General features: G+C 50.4%; 1 protein-coding gene across 7 annotated transcripts in view; it reads right to left on the minus strand.

Annotated features, from left to right (window-relative positions):
- The window catches only part of LOC122548458 (tyrosine-protein kinase Fyn), a 271949-nt gene that overhangs the window by 55798 nt on the left and 199879 nt on the right, over positions 1-16272 (minus strand). For all 7 annotated transcript variants that reach the window (XM_043687161.1, XM_043687162.1, XM_043687155.1 and 4 more), the window contains one exon: positions 8184-8282. In XM_043687161.1, the coding sequence (XP_043543096.1) occupies positions 8184-8282 (99 nt within the window). The remainder of the gene's footprint in view (positions 1-8183; positions 8283-16272) is intronic.

Consider the following 16272-nt stretch of genomic DNA (forward strand, 5'->3'; position numbering starts at 1 on the left):
GCTAACTGAATTAGCAGGTGATTTAAGGATGGCAGTGGAGTGTGTGCAGATTGATGATGTAGAAGTGTGCAGAGAGAGAAATGGAGGTGTGAATAATTTGTCCACAAGATGGCCCCATCTATCAAAATCGGGCTTTTTAGAATCTGAAAACATTCCTATCGAATGCTTCACTACGATAGGAGCCCAAAACATGTGTATTTTTGGACAGACGTCAGAGTTTTCATTTTCTAAAGGCTGTGAATCATACAAGGAGTCACCAGGGAGAAGGATGTTATGAATTCAGAGGAATGATTTCTGTCCTGTTCAGCTCATATCCATAACAGAAGAAATGCTGACTACTTGTAAAAACAGACACGACTGCAGCACTCAAACAGAGTCTCGTTCTCAATTCAGGGCGGTGGAGTTGATTTGGGACCTATCTGTTGGAGGATTTTCAATTCCTTGTCTTAAAGGAGTGTGGGAGTTGGAGAGGGATTTTCCATCCCGCATCTGGGATTGCAACATATTGTCATCTCTCTCTCTGTACAGTTTGCTTTGGTAAATGATTTGTGTAGGGGCTTCTTCTCCAATTGTGAACCAACCTTGCTATCATAGAAAAACTACAGTGGCCCATCGAGTCCATACCGACCCTCCATCAGTATCCCACCCCTTATCCAATAACCCTGCATTTTCCACGGCTAACACACCCAACCTACACATCCCTGGACTATATAAAACATCGTCCAACTTTCAGATTTTAACTTGTATGCAAATTCTTGCGTGTTACTGTTGCATTTTACCTGCTTTTGGCAAATCCAAAATGATTTCTGCCATTCTTTACATATCCACAGAGCACAAGTTAAAGAGTACCCAGACTTTTGGTGTCAATCTTGTCCCGTCTCCACAGATCAAATCATACCTGGCACCCTGTCAGTCAACAACAGCGAGAAAGATAGAGAGCTAGGTGACTGGGAATTGGGGTTGTCATGGTTACCGACGAAAGCGGTTGGTCTGTTTATGTGCAGTCAATATGTTTTACAGAAAGTGAGGCTGCATTTAAAATTTAAACTCCAGGTCACCTCTTGTAATCTTCTGTCCCTCAACTCAGCTTGTGAACTATGAACAACATAGGGATGTGTAATGCTGTTTCTGCCAACATCAGCAAAAAGCTAACACATCAGAGAGATAAAAACACGCTTCATAGTGATAAATCAGGGTCCAATCAAAAGGATGCAGCAACTTAAATGTAATTAATGATGTTCAGCTCACTCTGGTTTATGGTACCATTTATCACGTTCACCGCAGGCATACAGGGTTAATGGAGGTGGGACTGTCTGCCAATGACCATCATATTTTACAAAGAGAGAGAATGAAAGAAAAATTGTTAAGGCAAACCTCATCCTGAGTTTTATTTGTAGGTGGAATTCACTGGTGTTGCTGTGCACATCTCCATCGGTGTGACCACGAAACAAAAATATTCAAATGTTGTCCTGGCCAATCACCATCCAGAAATTTGCGATTATCCAAACCTCTGCTGCAGTCTCCTACCTGGCATCATATCCTCCTCACTGAACTTCACTGGCTCCTGCCCCGTCAATCTCACCAATCTTTTTTCCTGAAACCACCCTGAGCTTTGCCCCTCTCTCTGCCGACGATGATCCCCCTTTCCCCCAAACTTCCAATTCCTCCGACCTTGATCTTTTGATCGTCTTCCACCTTCCACCATCTTTTTCCAGAACGCACATGCACTTTGGTGACATACACTCCATTCTCCGCACACCTTTCCTGAAGTCTTCTGTCTCTCAAGACCTCACCCTTGTCCATGCCCCCTTTAGGGCTCCTGTTAAAGAACAGACAACAAAGAGCAATACAGCACAGGAACAGGCCCTTCGGCCCTCCAAGGCCTGCGCTGATACATTTTGCCCTTCTATACTAAAACCATCTTCACTTACAGGATCCTTATCCCTCTATTCCCTTCCTATTCATGTGTTTGTCCAGGTGCTTGTTGAATGCTGCTTTTCTGTCTGCTTCCACCATCTCCTCTGGCAGCACGTTCCAGACACTCACCACCCTTTGTGTGAAAACTTGCCTCACACATCTCTTTTAAACATCCCCCCTCATACCTTGGACCTGTGTCCCTAGTAATTGACCCCTGCACCCTGGGAAAAAAAGCCTCATAATCCTCACTCTGTCCTTGCCATTCGCAATCTTATAAACTTCTATCAAGCCGCCCCTCAATCTCCTGCTTTCCAGTGAAAACAAACCCAGTCTATCCAACTGTTCCTCATCGCTAAAATCCCCCATAGCAGGCAACGTCCTGGTAAACCTTTTCTGTATCCTCTCCATTTCCTTCTGATAGTGTGGTGACCAGTCTCACTTCACTGTCTGACCTAATGTTCAACCATCCCTCCTACCAGGGCGTGGCATGTATTTCGTGTACACTTTGAGTAAAACACACTGTGATGTTTTTGCTTGTTAAAGTCTCTGTGTAGGTGCAGCAGAGTCAGCAAATCTGCTGAAAGTCTCAGTGTAACTACTGGCATCTTCTGCAAACAGAAGTGCTCCTTTGAATTTATGGAAAGTTAGGGCCATTGGGGAATTAACAAATGCGGACTGCGCAATTCTCACCTTAACCCTGTTCGACAGTTTGGAGTAATACTAGTTGCACTGGCAAGTAACTTAAAGCAATAAACACTCAATTGGATCTCCTTGGAGAATTAGACAAGTTGAACGTTTAGAAAAATTATAAAATTGTAAATGAACAATAGTGTAATGGCTGGTTTTGCTCAATATTATTTGTCACATTCAAAATGTTTTTATTTAGTTGGAGAATATTCACAGCGTTATGTTAGCGACTTCAGCGAACTCATGAATTGGACAAAAGCACACAGGATACGAATCTGTTCAGACACAGCCCATCACCCTGTATCACTTCACCTTCAGTCATGTATGCCCACACACAATCTCTTCAATACTCTTCTGAATCAATCCCTCCCAAAGGGGTATCAAAGCTTTCAATGGTTAGATTTAAAAAGAAATTTCTGAAAGAACACAAAGGACAAAATAAAAACAAAAACAAAAGATAATCACACCATTTAAAAGGAAAGATTCTATCCCTGCTTACACTCCCTTGACCCATGCACTGCTGCTTAAAGAAAATCTACAATGCACAATCTATAGGGGCAAAACCTTCCTCAAAACATTGAGAGGCGACAATGGCAGCAGATGCAACTGCTATCCTGAAGCAGCCAGCATCCTAATGTCAGCAGGACTGTGAGTATGCTTTCAGACGCTGCCATGTTTTAACATCCTGATGACACTGATAAACTGGCTGTAGCTCCCAAAGTACTTGTGCCTTGTACCAAAGCTCATCCATTGGCCTCCCTGGAGTTCAGGGGGCAGGTTCCACAAATGTTGCCTTGTCTGAATGCACTGGCGCCTCAGAGCTGGAAATTCCCATGAGCTAAGCTGCAGTGTTAGTCGGAGATTCAGTGTGACAGTAATGTGTAGTCAGCGAAACAGATTGGTTCGTCTTGTTATGAGGCCTCCAAGCCCCTAGTTAGATACGGCCGAACGAGAGGCTTTTGGAGCTGAACTAGCTTCAAGTTAGGTTAAATTTACAGACTGAAAGCAAAGTGCTCACAGTTGATGTTCACTACTGCATGTTAAATTTTTATGTACGTAACATGAGCCAGAGCTGGTTTATTAAAGTGACTGGCTCACTCTCATGTAACAGACATTATGGGGTTGGTAGCCACAAGGGCACAGTGTCACACCATTGGTAATTGTGCCTGGCGTTTATATCGCCTCCTGGTGACCATTTTGCTTCTTCTGACCTCCATGGATTTCTGAGGCCAGTGGATCTCAGTCTGTATTGGTCAGGAGGTTAGGTACTGACCTGCTTGCTGACCCATCCACTTCCCCTTCTCATGGAAACCCAGAACTGGACAGCTCAGAGTTGGGTTTGGATCTTAATTAATTTTTCAACCTCTTCAAAGGATTCTAGCATCTCTGGGGGAGGTGGGGGGGTTACATTACTCCCCTGCCTTACACCCTGCTGTACTTTAAGAAGCTCTTGTTTTGTACGGCTTATTGATGTTGTGTATGAATTGGGGTCAGGGACCTTCCCTGCAAGTCCCTCTCAAATGTCTAATATCAATACGGGGAGTAAGTCACTCCATTCAATCAAACATCCAAAGCTGTTCCTGTTCCTTCTGCATGCAGAATATGGGAGTCGCTGGCTGGGCCAGCATTTGTTGCCTGTCCCTAGTTGCCCTTGAGAAGCCTTTGGTGAGCTATCAACTTGAACCGCTGTAGACCACCAGATGTAGGTTGACCTACCGTGCCACGAGGGAGGGAATTCCCGGATTTTGACCCAGCCACAGTGAAGAAATCTAAATTAACCTCCATTTGCCACTCCTCAGCCCATTGGCCCATCTGGTCCAGATCCTGTTGTAATCTGAGGTAACCCTCTTTGCAGTCCACTACACCTCCAATTTTAGTGTCATCTGCAAACTTACTAACTGTACCTCTTATGCTCGCATCCAAATCATTTATATAAATGATGAAAAGTAGTGGACCCAGCACCAATCCTTGTGGCACTCCACTGGTCACAGGCCTCCAGTCTGAAAGACAACCCTCCACCATCACCCTCTGTCTTTTACCTTTGAGCCAGTTCTGTATCCAAATGGCTAGTTCTCCCTGTATTCCATGAGATCTAACCTTGCTAATCAGTCTCCCATGGGGAACCTTGTCGAACGCCTTACTGAAGTCCATATACATCACATCTACTGCTCTGCCCTCATCAATCTTCTTTGTTACTTCTTCAAAAAACTCAATCAAGTTTGTGAGATATGATTTCCCACGCACAAAGCCATGTTGACTATCCCGAATCAGTCCTTGCCTTTCAAAATACATGTACATCCTGTCCCTCAGGATTCCCTCCAACAACTTGCCCACCACCGAGGTCAGGCTCACCGGTCTGTAGTTCCCTGGCTTGTCCTTACCACCTTTTTTTAAACAGTGGCACCACGTTAACCAACCTCCAGGCTTCTGGATCTTTATCTGTGACTATTGATGATATAAATATCTCAGCAAGAGGCCCCGCAATCACTTCCCTAGCTTCCCACAGAGTTCTATGGTACACGTGATGAGATCCTGGGAAGTTATCCACTTTCATGCGTTTCAAGACATCCAGCACTTCCTCCTCTGTAATATGGACATTTTTCAAGATATCACCATCTATTTCCCAACATTCTATATCTTCCATATCATTTTCCACAGTAAATCCTGATGCAAAATACTCGTTTAGTATCCCCCTCACCTCCTGCAGTTCCACCCACAGGCCTCCTTGCTGATCTTTGAAGGCCCTATTCTTTCCCTAGTTATCCTTTTGTCCTTAATGCATTTGTAAAAACCCTTTGGATTCTCCTTGACTCTATTTGCCAAAGCTATCTCATGTTCCCGTTTTGCCCTCCTGATTTCCCTCTTAAGTATACTCCTACTGCCTTTATACTCTTCTCAGGATTCACTGGATCTATGCTGTCTATACTTGACAAATGCTTCTTTCTTTTTCTTAAACAAACCCTCAATTTCTTTAGTCATCTAGCATTCCCTATACTTACCAGCCTTCCCTTTCACCCTGACAGGAATATACTTTTTCTGGATTCTTGTTATCTCATTTCTGAAGGCTTCCCATTTTCCAGCCGTCCCTTTACCTGTGAATATCTGCCTCCAATCAGCTTTTGAAAGTTCTTGCCTAATCCTGTCAAAATTAGTCTTTCTCCTAATTACAACTTCAACTTTTAGATCTGTTCTATCCTTTTCCATTATTTTAAAACAAATAGAATTATGGTCGCTGGCCCCAAAGCGCTCCCCCACTGACACCTCAGTCACCTGCCCTGCCTTATTTCCCAAGAGTAGGTCAAGTTTTGCACCTTCTCTAGTAGGTACATCCACATACTGAATCAGAAAATCGTCTTGTACGCACTTAACAAATTCCTCTCCATCTAAACCCTTAACCCTATGGCGGTCCCAGTCTATGTTCGGAAAGTTAAAATCCCTGACCATAACCATCCTATTATGGGACTGCAAAGTGGAGCAGAGCTGGGAAAGGATTTCATAATGAAAACTGGATGAGCTCCTGAGGGGAGTATATGGGATTGGGATGAACCACATTGCTGTGTGGAGAGCCTAACATATGCACAAAGAGCTGACAGATCACCTTCTGTACCATGACGTGTCTCTGTCCAGTCCCACATAAGGAAGAACGTTTATCTCTGACCCTGAGGACCTACCTTGGCAGAGATGAATAGGTCATTATGCTCACTTTCACATTACAATAAGGGTCAGTAATGTAAATTATGCTGTACAACAAGGTAATTAATCCAGCTTCATATAGATATGCAGAATTCACATGCAATTATATATGCACTTAACAGTGTCAAACTAAGTCATGCATTAGGTATGATTGGTTAATAAGAGAGAACATTATTTTAAAGCTTTCTTCTCATTTTCCGGACATTTCCATGGAGGGCCTTAGAAGAAATACTTCGGCAATTTATTGCTGTTTCTGTCTTACATATAGAGCCACTGAGTCATAACAGCAAGAAACAGAGCCTTCAGTCTAACTTGACCATGCCAACCAGCTTTCCAAAACTAAAAATGTTCCCCTTTGCCTGTTCTTTCCTATTCATCAACTTATCCAATTGTCTTTTCTATGTTATAACTGGACCGACACCTACCACATCCTCTGGCAGCTTATTCCATACACGCACCACCCTCTGCGTGAAAATGTTGCCCCACAGGTCCCTTTTAAATCTTTCCCCCTGACCTTAAACCTGTGCCCTCTAGTTTTGGACTCTCCCACCTTGGAATAAAAGACCTTGGCTATTCACCCTATCCATGCCCCTCATGATTTTAACAATCTCTATAAGGTCACCCATCGAAGAGTGTGGTGTTGGAAAAGCACAGCTGGTCAGGCAGCACCTGAGGAGCAGGAGAATCGATGTTTCGGGCATAAGTCCTTCACGATGAACGGCTTATGCCTGAACCGTTGATTCTCCTGCTCCTCGGGTGCTGCCTGACCTGCTGTGCTTTTCCAGCTGCACACTTCTCATCCTGATCTCCAGCATCTGCACTCCTCACTTTCTCCTCCTATAAGGTCACCCCTCAGCCTCCCACGCTCCAGGTAATCAAAAGCTGGAGTTTGTCCTGAGGGTCTAAAATGGACTAATCTTCATGAGTCTTGCTCCAAACGACAAAACAGCCGGAATGACCCTGCACTTATGGAGAGCCTGCCGTTATTTTTAACAAAGTGGGAGGAAAGACGTAGCTTCTCCTTTTTAAATCCCAAAGAAGCTGCTAGCATTGCGTGGTAATGTCACAGATACCACCAGTTAGGTTTTATGAAGTTTCAGTCAGAGAAATGACAAGAATAGTATTGCTAACCATTGACAATATCCCTTGAACAGGTCTGCCTTCTTTTACACAAGGCATTCACACCTGCATTAAACAAGGACGAGATCACAACCTGTGTCCCAGTTAAAATGGAAGCTTGCTTTTGAGCCACTGACCCTCACAACACAAAAGGCAGCATTCAAATTTGCTCAGGGCAAGAGAAATCGGAAAGAATTGCAGAATGCACAATGAAAGTACTGAGACAGTATATTTTTCTTTCTGTTGGGCCAGTTCACTTTTGGAGTGGCATAGTGGCTGGCACTGCTGCCTCACAGCGCCAGGACCCAGGTTCGATTCCACCCTCAGGTGACTGTCTGTGTGGAGTGTGTACATTGTCTGCTCTGGTTGTGTCCCACAGTCCAAAGGTGTTTAAGCCAGGTGGATTGGCCATGGGAAATGCAGGGTTACAGGGATAGAGTGTTGGATGGACCTGGGTAGGCTGGTCTTTGGAGGGTCAGTGTGGGCTGAGTGGCCTGCGCCTTTCCCCACCTCCAACATTTTATTGACTAAGAAATGTGAGGTCCAGAAATCCCAACTCCTTTCTAAAAAAAAATTGTACAACCCCATCGAAACATAGGAAACAGGAGCAGGAGTCTCTTCATAAATCAACCCCGCCTTCCTGGGAATTGGTCTGCCCTGAGGATGGTCTCTGCCCTTATTGGTCACACAGTACCCTGGGGATTAATCGTTGCTCCCGGAGAGTATTAATTAACCAATCGTTGAGATGCAAATCATTTCATACTTACTCCTCTGCCTGGATGGAGTCAACTGGAGCCACGTAATTACTGGGAATGTAGCCAGTACCCCCTGACTGTAAGGATCGGGCCTCCCACCAGTCTCCCTCTCTGTAAAAAGACACAAGTTTCAGAACATCAGATGGTCCCTTTCAAACGCATGAAGAAGTCAACAAAGCGATCATTGATGGCAATGACAGAACTTCTGACAGTTCTCTCTTTGAGCACACCACGAATTGACGAAAATAAAACCGTGCTGTGTATCTATCAGTCTTGGGCGTCTAATCTAGGCTCGCCGTGACGAGATGCTGCCTTCGAAAGTCTGTGTTCAGCCGAGATTGAGGTTCTCAAAGGCAGAGGTAGCTGGACAGAGGAGATAGAGAGAGGTTGCTCCCACTCGGAAAAGGAGTGGGTGCCAGACGGCACAGATTAAAGTGACTTTCCAAAGAAAAAAAGTGTAAGGTAACACAAAAAAACTTTCACACAGCCGAGAAATAGAGTGGTTCAATCGAGGCATTCAGGAAGGCATTGGATGGTTATTTAAATAGAAACAATTTGCAGGGATGGGGGGGGGGGGGGGGGTAGGAGGTTGGCACCAAGTCATGAATAGAATAGCGTTTATTGTCACATTTTCTCAATGGGTACAGTGAAAAGTTTATACTTCACCAATTACAGTGCCAACTTAGACATATAAGTAGCTAAGCACAGTTTCTTTAGTTACAAGATTTAGCCAATACAGAAATAAAATGTCCAACATTAGAGAAAACAGTTCAGTACAGCAGACCAGGCTCGCACTTAGCCTCCGGTCCGCACAGGGCCTAGGCTCCACACCACACTGGTGACACGTCACACTGGGAGGAGACCGCTGTGCCAGGCTGGGAGCTCCCTATGGGAGGGGGCCGCTGTGCCAGGCTGGGAGGTCCCTATTGGAGGGGGCCGCTGTGCCAGGCCGGGAGGTCCTTATGGGAGGGGGCCGCTGTGCCCGGCCGGGAGCTCCCTATGGGAGGGGGCCGCTGTGCCCGGCCGGGAGGTCCCTATTGGAGGGGGCCGCTGTGCCAGGCCGGGAGCTCCCTATGGGAGGGGGCCGCTGTGCCCGGCCGGGAGGTCCCTATGGGAGGAGGGGGCCGCTGTGCCCGGCCGGGAGGTCCCTATGGGAGGGGGCCGCTGTGCCCGGCCGGGAAGTCCCTATGGGAGGAGGGGGCCGCTGTGCCAGGCCGGGAAGTCCCTATGGGAGGAGGGGGCCGCTGTGCCCGGCCGGGAGGTCCCTATGGGAGGGGGCCGCTGTGCCAGGCCGGGAGGTCCCTATGGGAGGGGCCGCTATGCCAGGCCGGGAGGTCCCTATGGGAGGGGCCGCTGTGCCCGGCCGGGAGATCCCTATGGGAGGGGGCCGCTGTGCCAGGCCGGGAGGTCCCTATGGGAGGGGGCCGCTGTGCCAGGCCGGGAGGTCCCTATGAGAGGGGGCCAACATGGGGAGCCCGTTGCAGGAGCTGCTCATTTGCGAGCTGATACAAACATGACGGGTGGAATAGCCTCCTCCTGTGCTGTTACTTGTGTGATTCTGTGACTACCAGTGATCTACCACACTGTCGCAATGTTCTGGAACATTTACTGTAGAAACCAGTGGCAGTTAACAGCATGATGAGCTGTTCCAGAATCACTCATACAGGAGAGGGGATGCGCGTGATAGATCGCGGAATTTTGAAAAATAGAGAAGAAGGAGACAAAAAAAACCTTATAAACAATGCTTTTCACGATGGACCTGCCAGAATGTTCTCAAAATGAACTGAAGTGGGTGGAGAAGACATTCTGAACAGCAGCACTTTGATCGTGTGGGTGGAAACAGAACATGGTAAATACATACAGTTATATACAGCATCCACTTGAGGACATGTAATGGGGGAATGTGGTACCCGATTTAAACATGGCCAGAACAGCTAGACTAAAATAACATAGTAACACTGTCTGATTCTCTGGTTTATTTGAGGAACAGCTAATTAAAGCAACCCATGCTGTTTTATTTAGACCAGTTCATTCCCAGCACTGGGCTTCCTAACACAGCAGGGATATGGTTCGAACGGATTGCATTTTAATCCTTTGTCTACCTGCAAAAACAAATATCACAATGATAGTTTTCCGACATGGGAACATTTTACTGCTCCCACTCCAAACTGGAATTTGTCCACACAAATAAATCAGAAGTTGCACTTCACCATCAGGTTAGCTGCAGTATGAATATTAAAACACGATCACATTCCCATCTTTCAGCTTAGTTTATCCCCAACTTAACTAAAATATTTCCCCTCCTTTTAAGCAGCCCATTCAATTTATTTCTCCATCAAATTGCTCTTGCTAGTTTGCTTTATGCACCATTAATCTCATCTATTTCTACCTTCAATATTATTCAACTGAGATCAAAGTCCTCTTTGCGATTTAAACATTTAATGATTGCCCTGTTGAACTGATTCACATTTGGCCCATTGCTGCAGAAAAGCTCCCAGCTCTCCCGTTGCTGGACAGTATTTTCAGCCCTGCCTTGTGCCTCAATCATTTATGATCAGATGGCTCGCTCCCAAGAGACTCTCAATAGAGAGCAAAGTGACAGTGAGAACAAGGGGAGAGCAGGAGGGCGCAGCATGGACAAGGGGAGAGAAGGAGGGGAGACAGCGAGGGGACTGCAAGATACATGAGGCTACGGGAGGTCAGAGAAATAAGAGAGAGCAGAAGCACAAGAGGGATGAGAGAAAGTGTGTGTGTGTGTGTGTGTGTGTGTGCGCACGCGCGTGTATGTGTGTGTGCGTGTGTGCATGTGTGTGTGCGTGCGGTGTGCAGTGGTACACAGCCTGGGGTAGCTGGCCTTGATGTGAGCTGGGGAGAGTGTGCAGTGGTACACAGCCTGGGGTAGCTGGCCTTGATGTGAGCTGGGGAGAGTGTGCAGTGGTACACAGCCTGGGGTAGCTGGCCTTGATGTGAGCTGGGGACAGTGTGCAGTGGTACACAGCCTAGGGTAGCTGGCCTTGATGTGAGCAGGGGAGAGTGTGCAGTGGTACACAGCCTGGGGTAGCTGGCCTTGATGTGAGCAGGGGAGAGTGTGCAGTGGTACACAGCCTGGGGTAGCTGGCCTTGATGTGAGCAGGGGAGAGTGTGCAGTGGTACACAGCCTGGGGTAGCTGGCCTTGATGTGAGCAGGGGAGAGTGTGCAGTGGTACACAGCCTGGGGTAGCTGGCCTTGATGTGAGCAGGGGAGAGTGTGCAGTGGTACACAGCCTGGGGTAGCTGGCCTTGATGTGAGCAGGGGAGAGTGTGCAGTGGTACACAGCCTGGGATAGCTGGCCTTGGTGTGAGCTGGGAGGACTATGCAGTAGTACACAGCCTGGGGTAGCTGGCCTTGATGTGAGCTGGGGACAGTGTGCAGTGGTACACAGCCTGGGGTAGCAGGCCTTGGTGTGAGCTGGGGGCAGTATGCAGTGGTACACAGCCTGGGGTAGCTGGCCTTGGTGTGAGCTGGGCGCAGTGTGCAGTGGTACACAGCCTGGGGTAGCTGGCCTTAGTGTGAGCTGGGAGGACTATGCAGTAGTACACAGCCTGGGGTAGCTGGCCTTGGTGTGAGCTGGGGACAGTGTGCAGTGGTACACAGCCTGGGGTAGCTGGCCTTGGTGTGAGCTGGGGGCAATGCGCAGTGGCACACAGCCTGGGTTAGCTGGCCTTGGGGTGAGCTGGGGACAGTGTGCAGTGGTACACAGCCTGGGGTAGCTGGCCTTGGTGTGAGCTGGGAATAGTGTGCAGTGGTACACAGCCTGGGGTAGCTGAGCTTGGTGTGAGCCGGGTGGACTATGCAGTGGTAAACAGCCTGGGGTAGCTGGCCTTGGTGTGAGCAGGGGGAAGTGTGCAGTGGTACACAGCCTGGGGTAACTGACCATGGTGTGAGCTGAGGGCAGTGTGCAGTGGTACACAGCCTGGGGTAACTGGCCATGGTGTGAGCTGAGGGCAGAATGCAGTGGTACACAGCCTGGGGTAGCTGGGCTTGGTGTGAGCTGGGTTCAATGTGCAGTGGTATACAGCCCGGGATAGCTGGCCTTGGTGTGAGCTGGGGGCAGTGTTATACAGACTGGGGTAAATGGCCTTGGTGTAAGCTGGGGACAGTGTGCAGTCGTACACAGCCTGGGGTAGCTGTCCTTGATGTGAGCTGGGGGCAGTGTGCAGTGGTACACAGCCTGGGGTAGCTGGCCCTGGTGTGAGCTGGGGGCAGAATGCAGTGGTACACAGCCTGGGGTAGCTTGTCTTGGTGTGAGCTGGGGACAGTGTGCAGTGGTACACAGCCTGGGGTAGCTGTCCTTGGTGTAAGCTGGGGACAGTGTGCAGTGGTACACAGCCTAGGGTAGCTTGTCTTGGTGTGAGGTGGGGGCAATGTGCAGTGGTATACAGCCTGGGGTAGCTGCCTTGGTGTGAGCTGGGGGCAGTGTTATACAGACTGGGGTAGCTGGCCTTGGTGTGAACTGGGGACAGTGTGCAGTGGTACACAGCCTAGGGTAGCTGGCCTTGGTGTGAGCTGGGAGCAGTGTGCAGTGGTACACAGCCCGGGATAGCTAGGCTTGATGTGAGCTGGGAGCAGTGTGCAGTGGCACACAGCCTGAGGTAGCTGGCCTTGGTGTGAGCTGGGGACAGTGTGCAGTGGTACACAGCCTAGGGTAGCTTGTCTTGGTGTGAGGTGGGGGCAATGTGCAGTGGTACACAGCCTGGGGTAGTTGGCCTTGGTGTGAGCTGGGAGGACTGTGCATTGGCACACAGCCTGGGGTAGCTGCCATTGGTGTGAGCTGGGGACGGTGTGCAGTGGTACACAGGCTGGGGTAGCTGGTCTTGGTGTGAGTTGGGAGCAGTGTGCAGCGGTACACAGCCCGGGATAGCTGGGCTTGGTGTGAGCTTGGAGCAGTGTGCATTGGTTCACAGCCTGGGGTAGATGGCCTTGGTGTGAGCAGGGGGAAGTGTGCAGTGGTACACAGCCTGGGGTAGCTGGCCATGGTGTGAGCTGAGGGCAGTTTGCAGTGGTACTCAGCTTGGGGTAGCTGTCCTTGGTGTGAGCTGGGAACAGTGTGCAGTGGTACACGGCCTGGGTAGCAAGCCTTGGTGTGAGCTGGGGATAGTGCGCAGTGGTACACAGCCTGGGGTAACTGGCCTTGGTGTGAGCTGGGGTGTGCAATGGTACACAGCCTGAGTTAGCTGGCCTTGGTGTGAGCTGGGGATAGTGTGCAGTGGTACACAGCCTGAGTTAGCTGGCCTTGGTGTGAGCTGGGGATAGTGTGCAATAGTACACAGCTTGGGGTAGCTTGTCTTGGTGTGAGCTGGGGGCAGTGTGCAGTGTTCTCCAGACTGGGGTAGCTGGCCTTGGTGTGAGCTGGGAGGACTGTGCAGTGGTACACAGCCTGGGGTAGCTGCCGTTGCTGTGAGCTGGGGACAGTGTGCAATGGTACAAAGCCTGGGGTAGATGGCCTTGGTGTGAGCTGGGGGCAGTGTGCAGTGGTACACAGCCTGGGGTAGCTGGCCTTGGTGTGAGTTGGGAGCAGTGTGCAGTGGTACACAGCCCGGGATAGCTGGGCTTGATGTGAGCTGGGAGCAGTGTGCAGTGGTTCACAGCCTGAGGTAGCTGGCCTTGGTGTGAGCTTGGAGCAGTGTGCAGTGGTACACAGGCTGGGGGAGCTGGCCTTGGCGTGAGCTAGGGACAGTGTGCAGTTGTACAAAGCCTGGGGTAGCTGGCCTTGGTGCAAACAGAAGGCAGTGTGCAGTGGTACACAGCCTGGAGGAGCTGGCCTTGGCGTGAGTTCGGATCACTGTGCAGCGGTATACAGCCTGGGGTAGCTGGCCTTGGTGTGAGCTGGGAGGACTGTGCACTGCTACACAGCCTGGGGTAGCAGGCCTTGGTGTGAGCAGGGGACAGTATGCAGTGGTACACAGCCTGGGGTAGATGGCCTTGGTGTGAGCAGAGGACAGTATGCAGTGGTACACAGCCTGGGGTAGCTGGCCTTGGTGTGAGCAGGGGACAGTATGCAGTGGTACACAGTCTGGGGTAGCTGGCCTTGGTGTGAGCTGGGGTCAGTGTGCAATGGTACACAGTCTGGGGTAGCTGGCCTTGGTGTGAGCTGAGGGCAGTGTGCAGTGGTACACAGCCTGGGGTAGCTGGCCTTGGTATGAGCTGGGGACAGTGTGCAGTGGTACACAGCCTGAGGCAGCTGGCTTTGTTCTGAGCTGGGGGCAGTGTGCAGTGGTACACAGCCTGGGCTAGCTGGCATTGTTGTGAGCTGGGGACAGTGTGCAGTGGTACACAGCCTGGGGTAGCTAGCCTTGGTGTGAGCTGGGGTCAGTGTGCAGTGGTACACAGTCTGGGGTATCTGGCCTTGGTGTGAGTTGAGGGCAGTGTGCAGTGGTACACAGCCTGGGGTAGCTGGCCTTGGTATGAGCTGGGGTCAGTGTGCAGTGGTACACAGTCTGGGGTATCTGGCCTTGGTGTGAGCTGAGGGCAGTGTGCAGTGGTACACAGTCTGGGGTATCTGGCCTTGGTGTGAGCTGAGGGCAGTGTGCAGTGGTACACAGCCTGGGGTAGCTGGCCTTGGTATGAGCTGGGGACAGTGTGCAATGGTACACAGTCTGGGGTAGCTGGACAGTGTGCAATGGTACACAGTCTGGGGTAGCTGGCTTTGTTCTGAGCTGCGGGCAGTGTGCAATGGTACACAGCCTGGGGTAGCTAGCCTTGGTGTGAGCTGGGGACAGTGTGCAGTGGTACACAGCCTGGGGTAGCTGGCCTTGGTGTGAGCAGGGGACAGTGTGCAATGGTACACAGCCTGGGGTAGCTGGCTTTGTTCTGAGCTGGGGGCAGTGTGCAATGGTACACAGCCTGGGGTAGCTGGCCCTGGTATGAGCTGGGAGCACTGTGCAGTGGTACACAGCCCGGGGTAGATGTCTTTGATATGAGCAGGGGACAGTGTGCATTGGAAGACAGCCTGGGGTAGCTGGCCTTGGTTTAAGCTGGGGACAGTGTGCAGTGGTTCACAGCCTGAGGTAGCTTGTCTTGGTGTGAGCTGGGGGCAATGTGCAGTGGTACACAGCCTGGGGTAGATGGCCTTGGTGTGAGCTGGGGTCAGTGTGCAATGGTACACAGTCTGGGGTAGCTGTCCTTGGTGTGAGCTGAGGGCAGTGTGCAGTGGTACACAGCCTGGGGTAGCTGGCCTTGGTGTGAGCTGGGGACAGTGTGCAATGGTATGCAGCCTGAGGTAGCTGGCCCTGGTATGAGCAGGGAGCACTGTGCCGTGGTACACAGCCTGGGGCAGCAGGCCTTGGTATGAGCTGGGAGCAGTGCGCAGTGGTACACAGCCTGGGGTAGCTGGCCATGGTGTGAGCTGGGGGCAGAATGCAGTGGTACACAGCGTGGGGTAGATGGCCTTGGTGTGAGCTGGGGACAGTGTGCAATGGTACACAGTCTGGGGTAGCTGTCCTTGGTGTGAGCTGAGGGCAGTGTGCAGTGGTACACAGCCTGGGGTAGCTGGCCTTGGTTTGAGCTGGGGACAGTGTGCAGTGGTACACAGCCTGGGGGAGCTGGCCTTGGTGTAAGCTGGGAGTACTGTGCAGTGGTACACAGCCTGGGGTAGCTAGCCTTAGTGTGAGCTGGGGACAGTGTGCAGTGGTACACAGCCTGGGGTAGCTGGCCATGGTGTGAGCAGGGAGCACTGTGCCGTGGTACACAGCCTGGGGTGGCAGGCCTTGGTATGAGCTGGGAGCAGTGTGCAGTCGTACACAGCCTGAGGCAACTGGCTTTGTTGTGAGCTGGTCAGTGCGCAGCGGTACACAGCCTGGGGTAGCAGGGCTTGGTGTGAGGTGGGGGCAGTGTGCAATGGTACACAGCCTGGGGTAGCTGGCCTTGGTGTGAGCTGTGGGCAGTGTGCAGTGGTACACAGCCTGGGGTAGCTGGCTGGACGGCTCTGTGCACGGGTCGGCAGCATAACATGGGTAGAACAGGGACAGGATTGGCTGTTGCAGGTTCCAGGGTTTAACTGTTTTAGTAGGGTCAGAGGTGGGGGTAAAAGAGGGGAAGGTGTGGCATTGCTTGTCAAAGATA

Source organism: Chiloscyllium plagiosum, chromosome 3 (assembly GCF_004010195.1).
Source record: "Chiloscyllium plagiosum isolate BGI_BamShark_2017 chromosome 3, ASM401019v2, whole genome shotgun sequence".
Classification (NCBI taxonomy): domain Eukaryota; kingdom Metazoa; phylum Chordata; class Chondrichthyes; order Orectolobiformes; family Hemiscylliidae; genus Chiloscyllium; species Chiloscyllium plagiosum.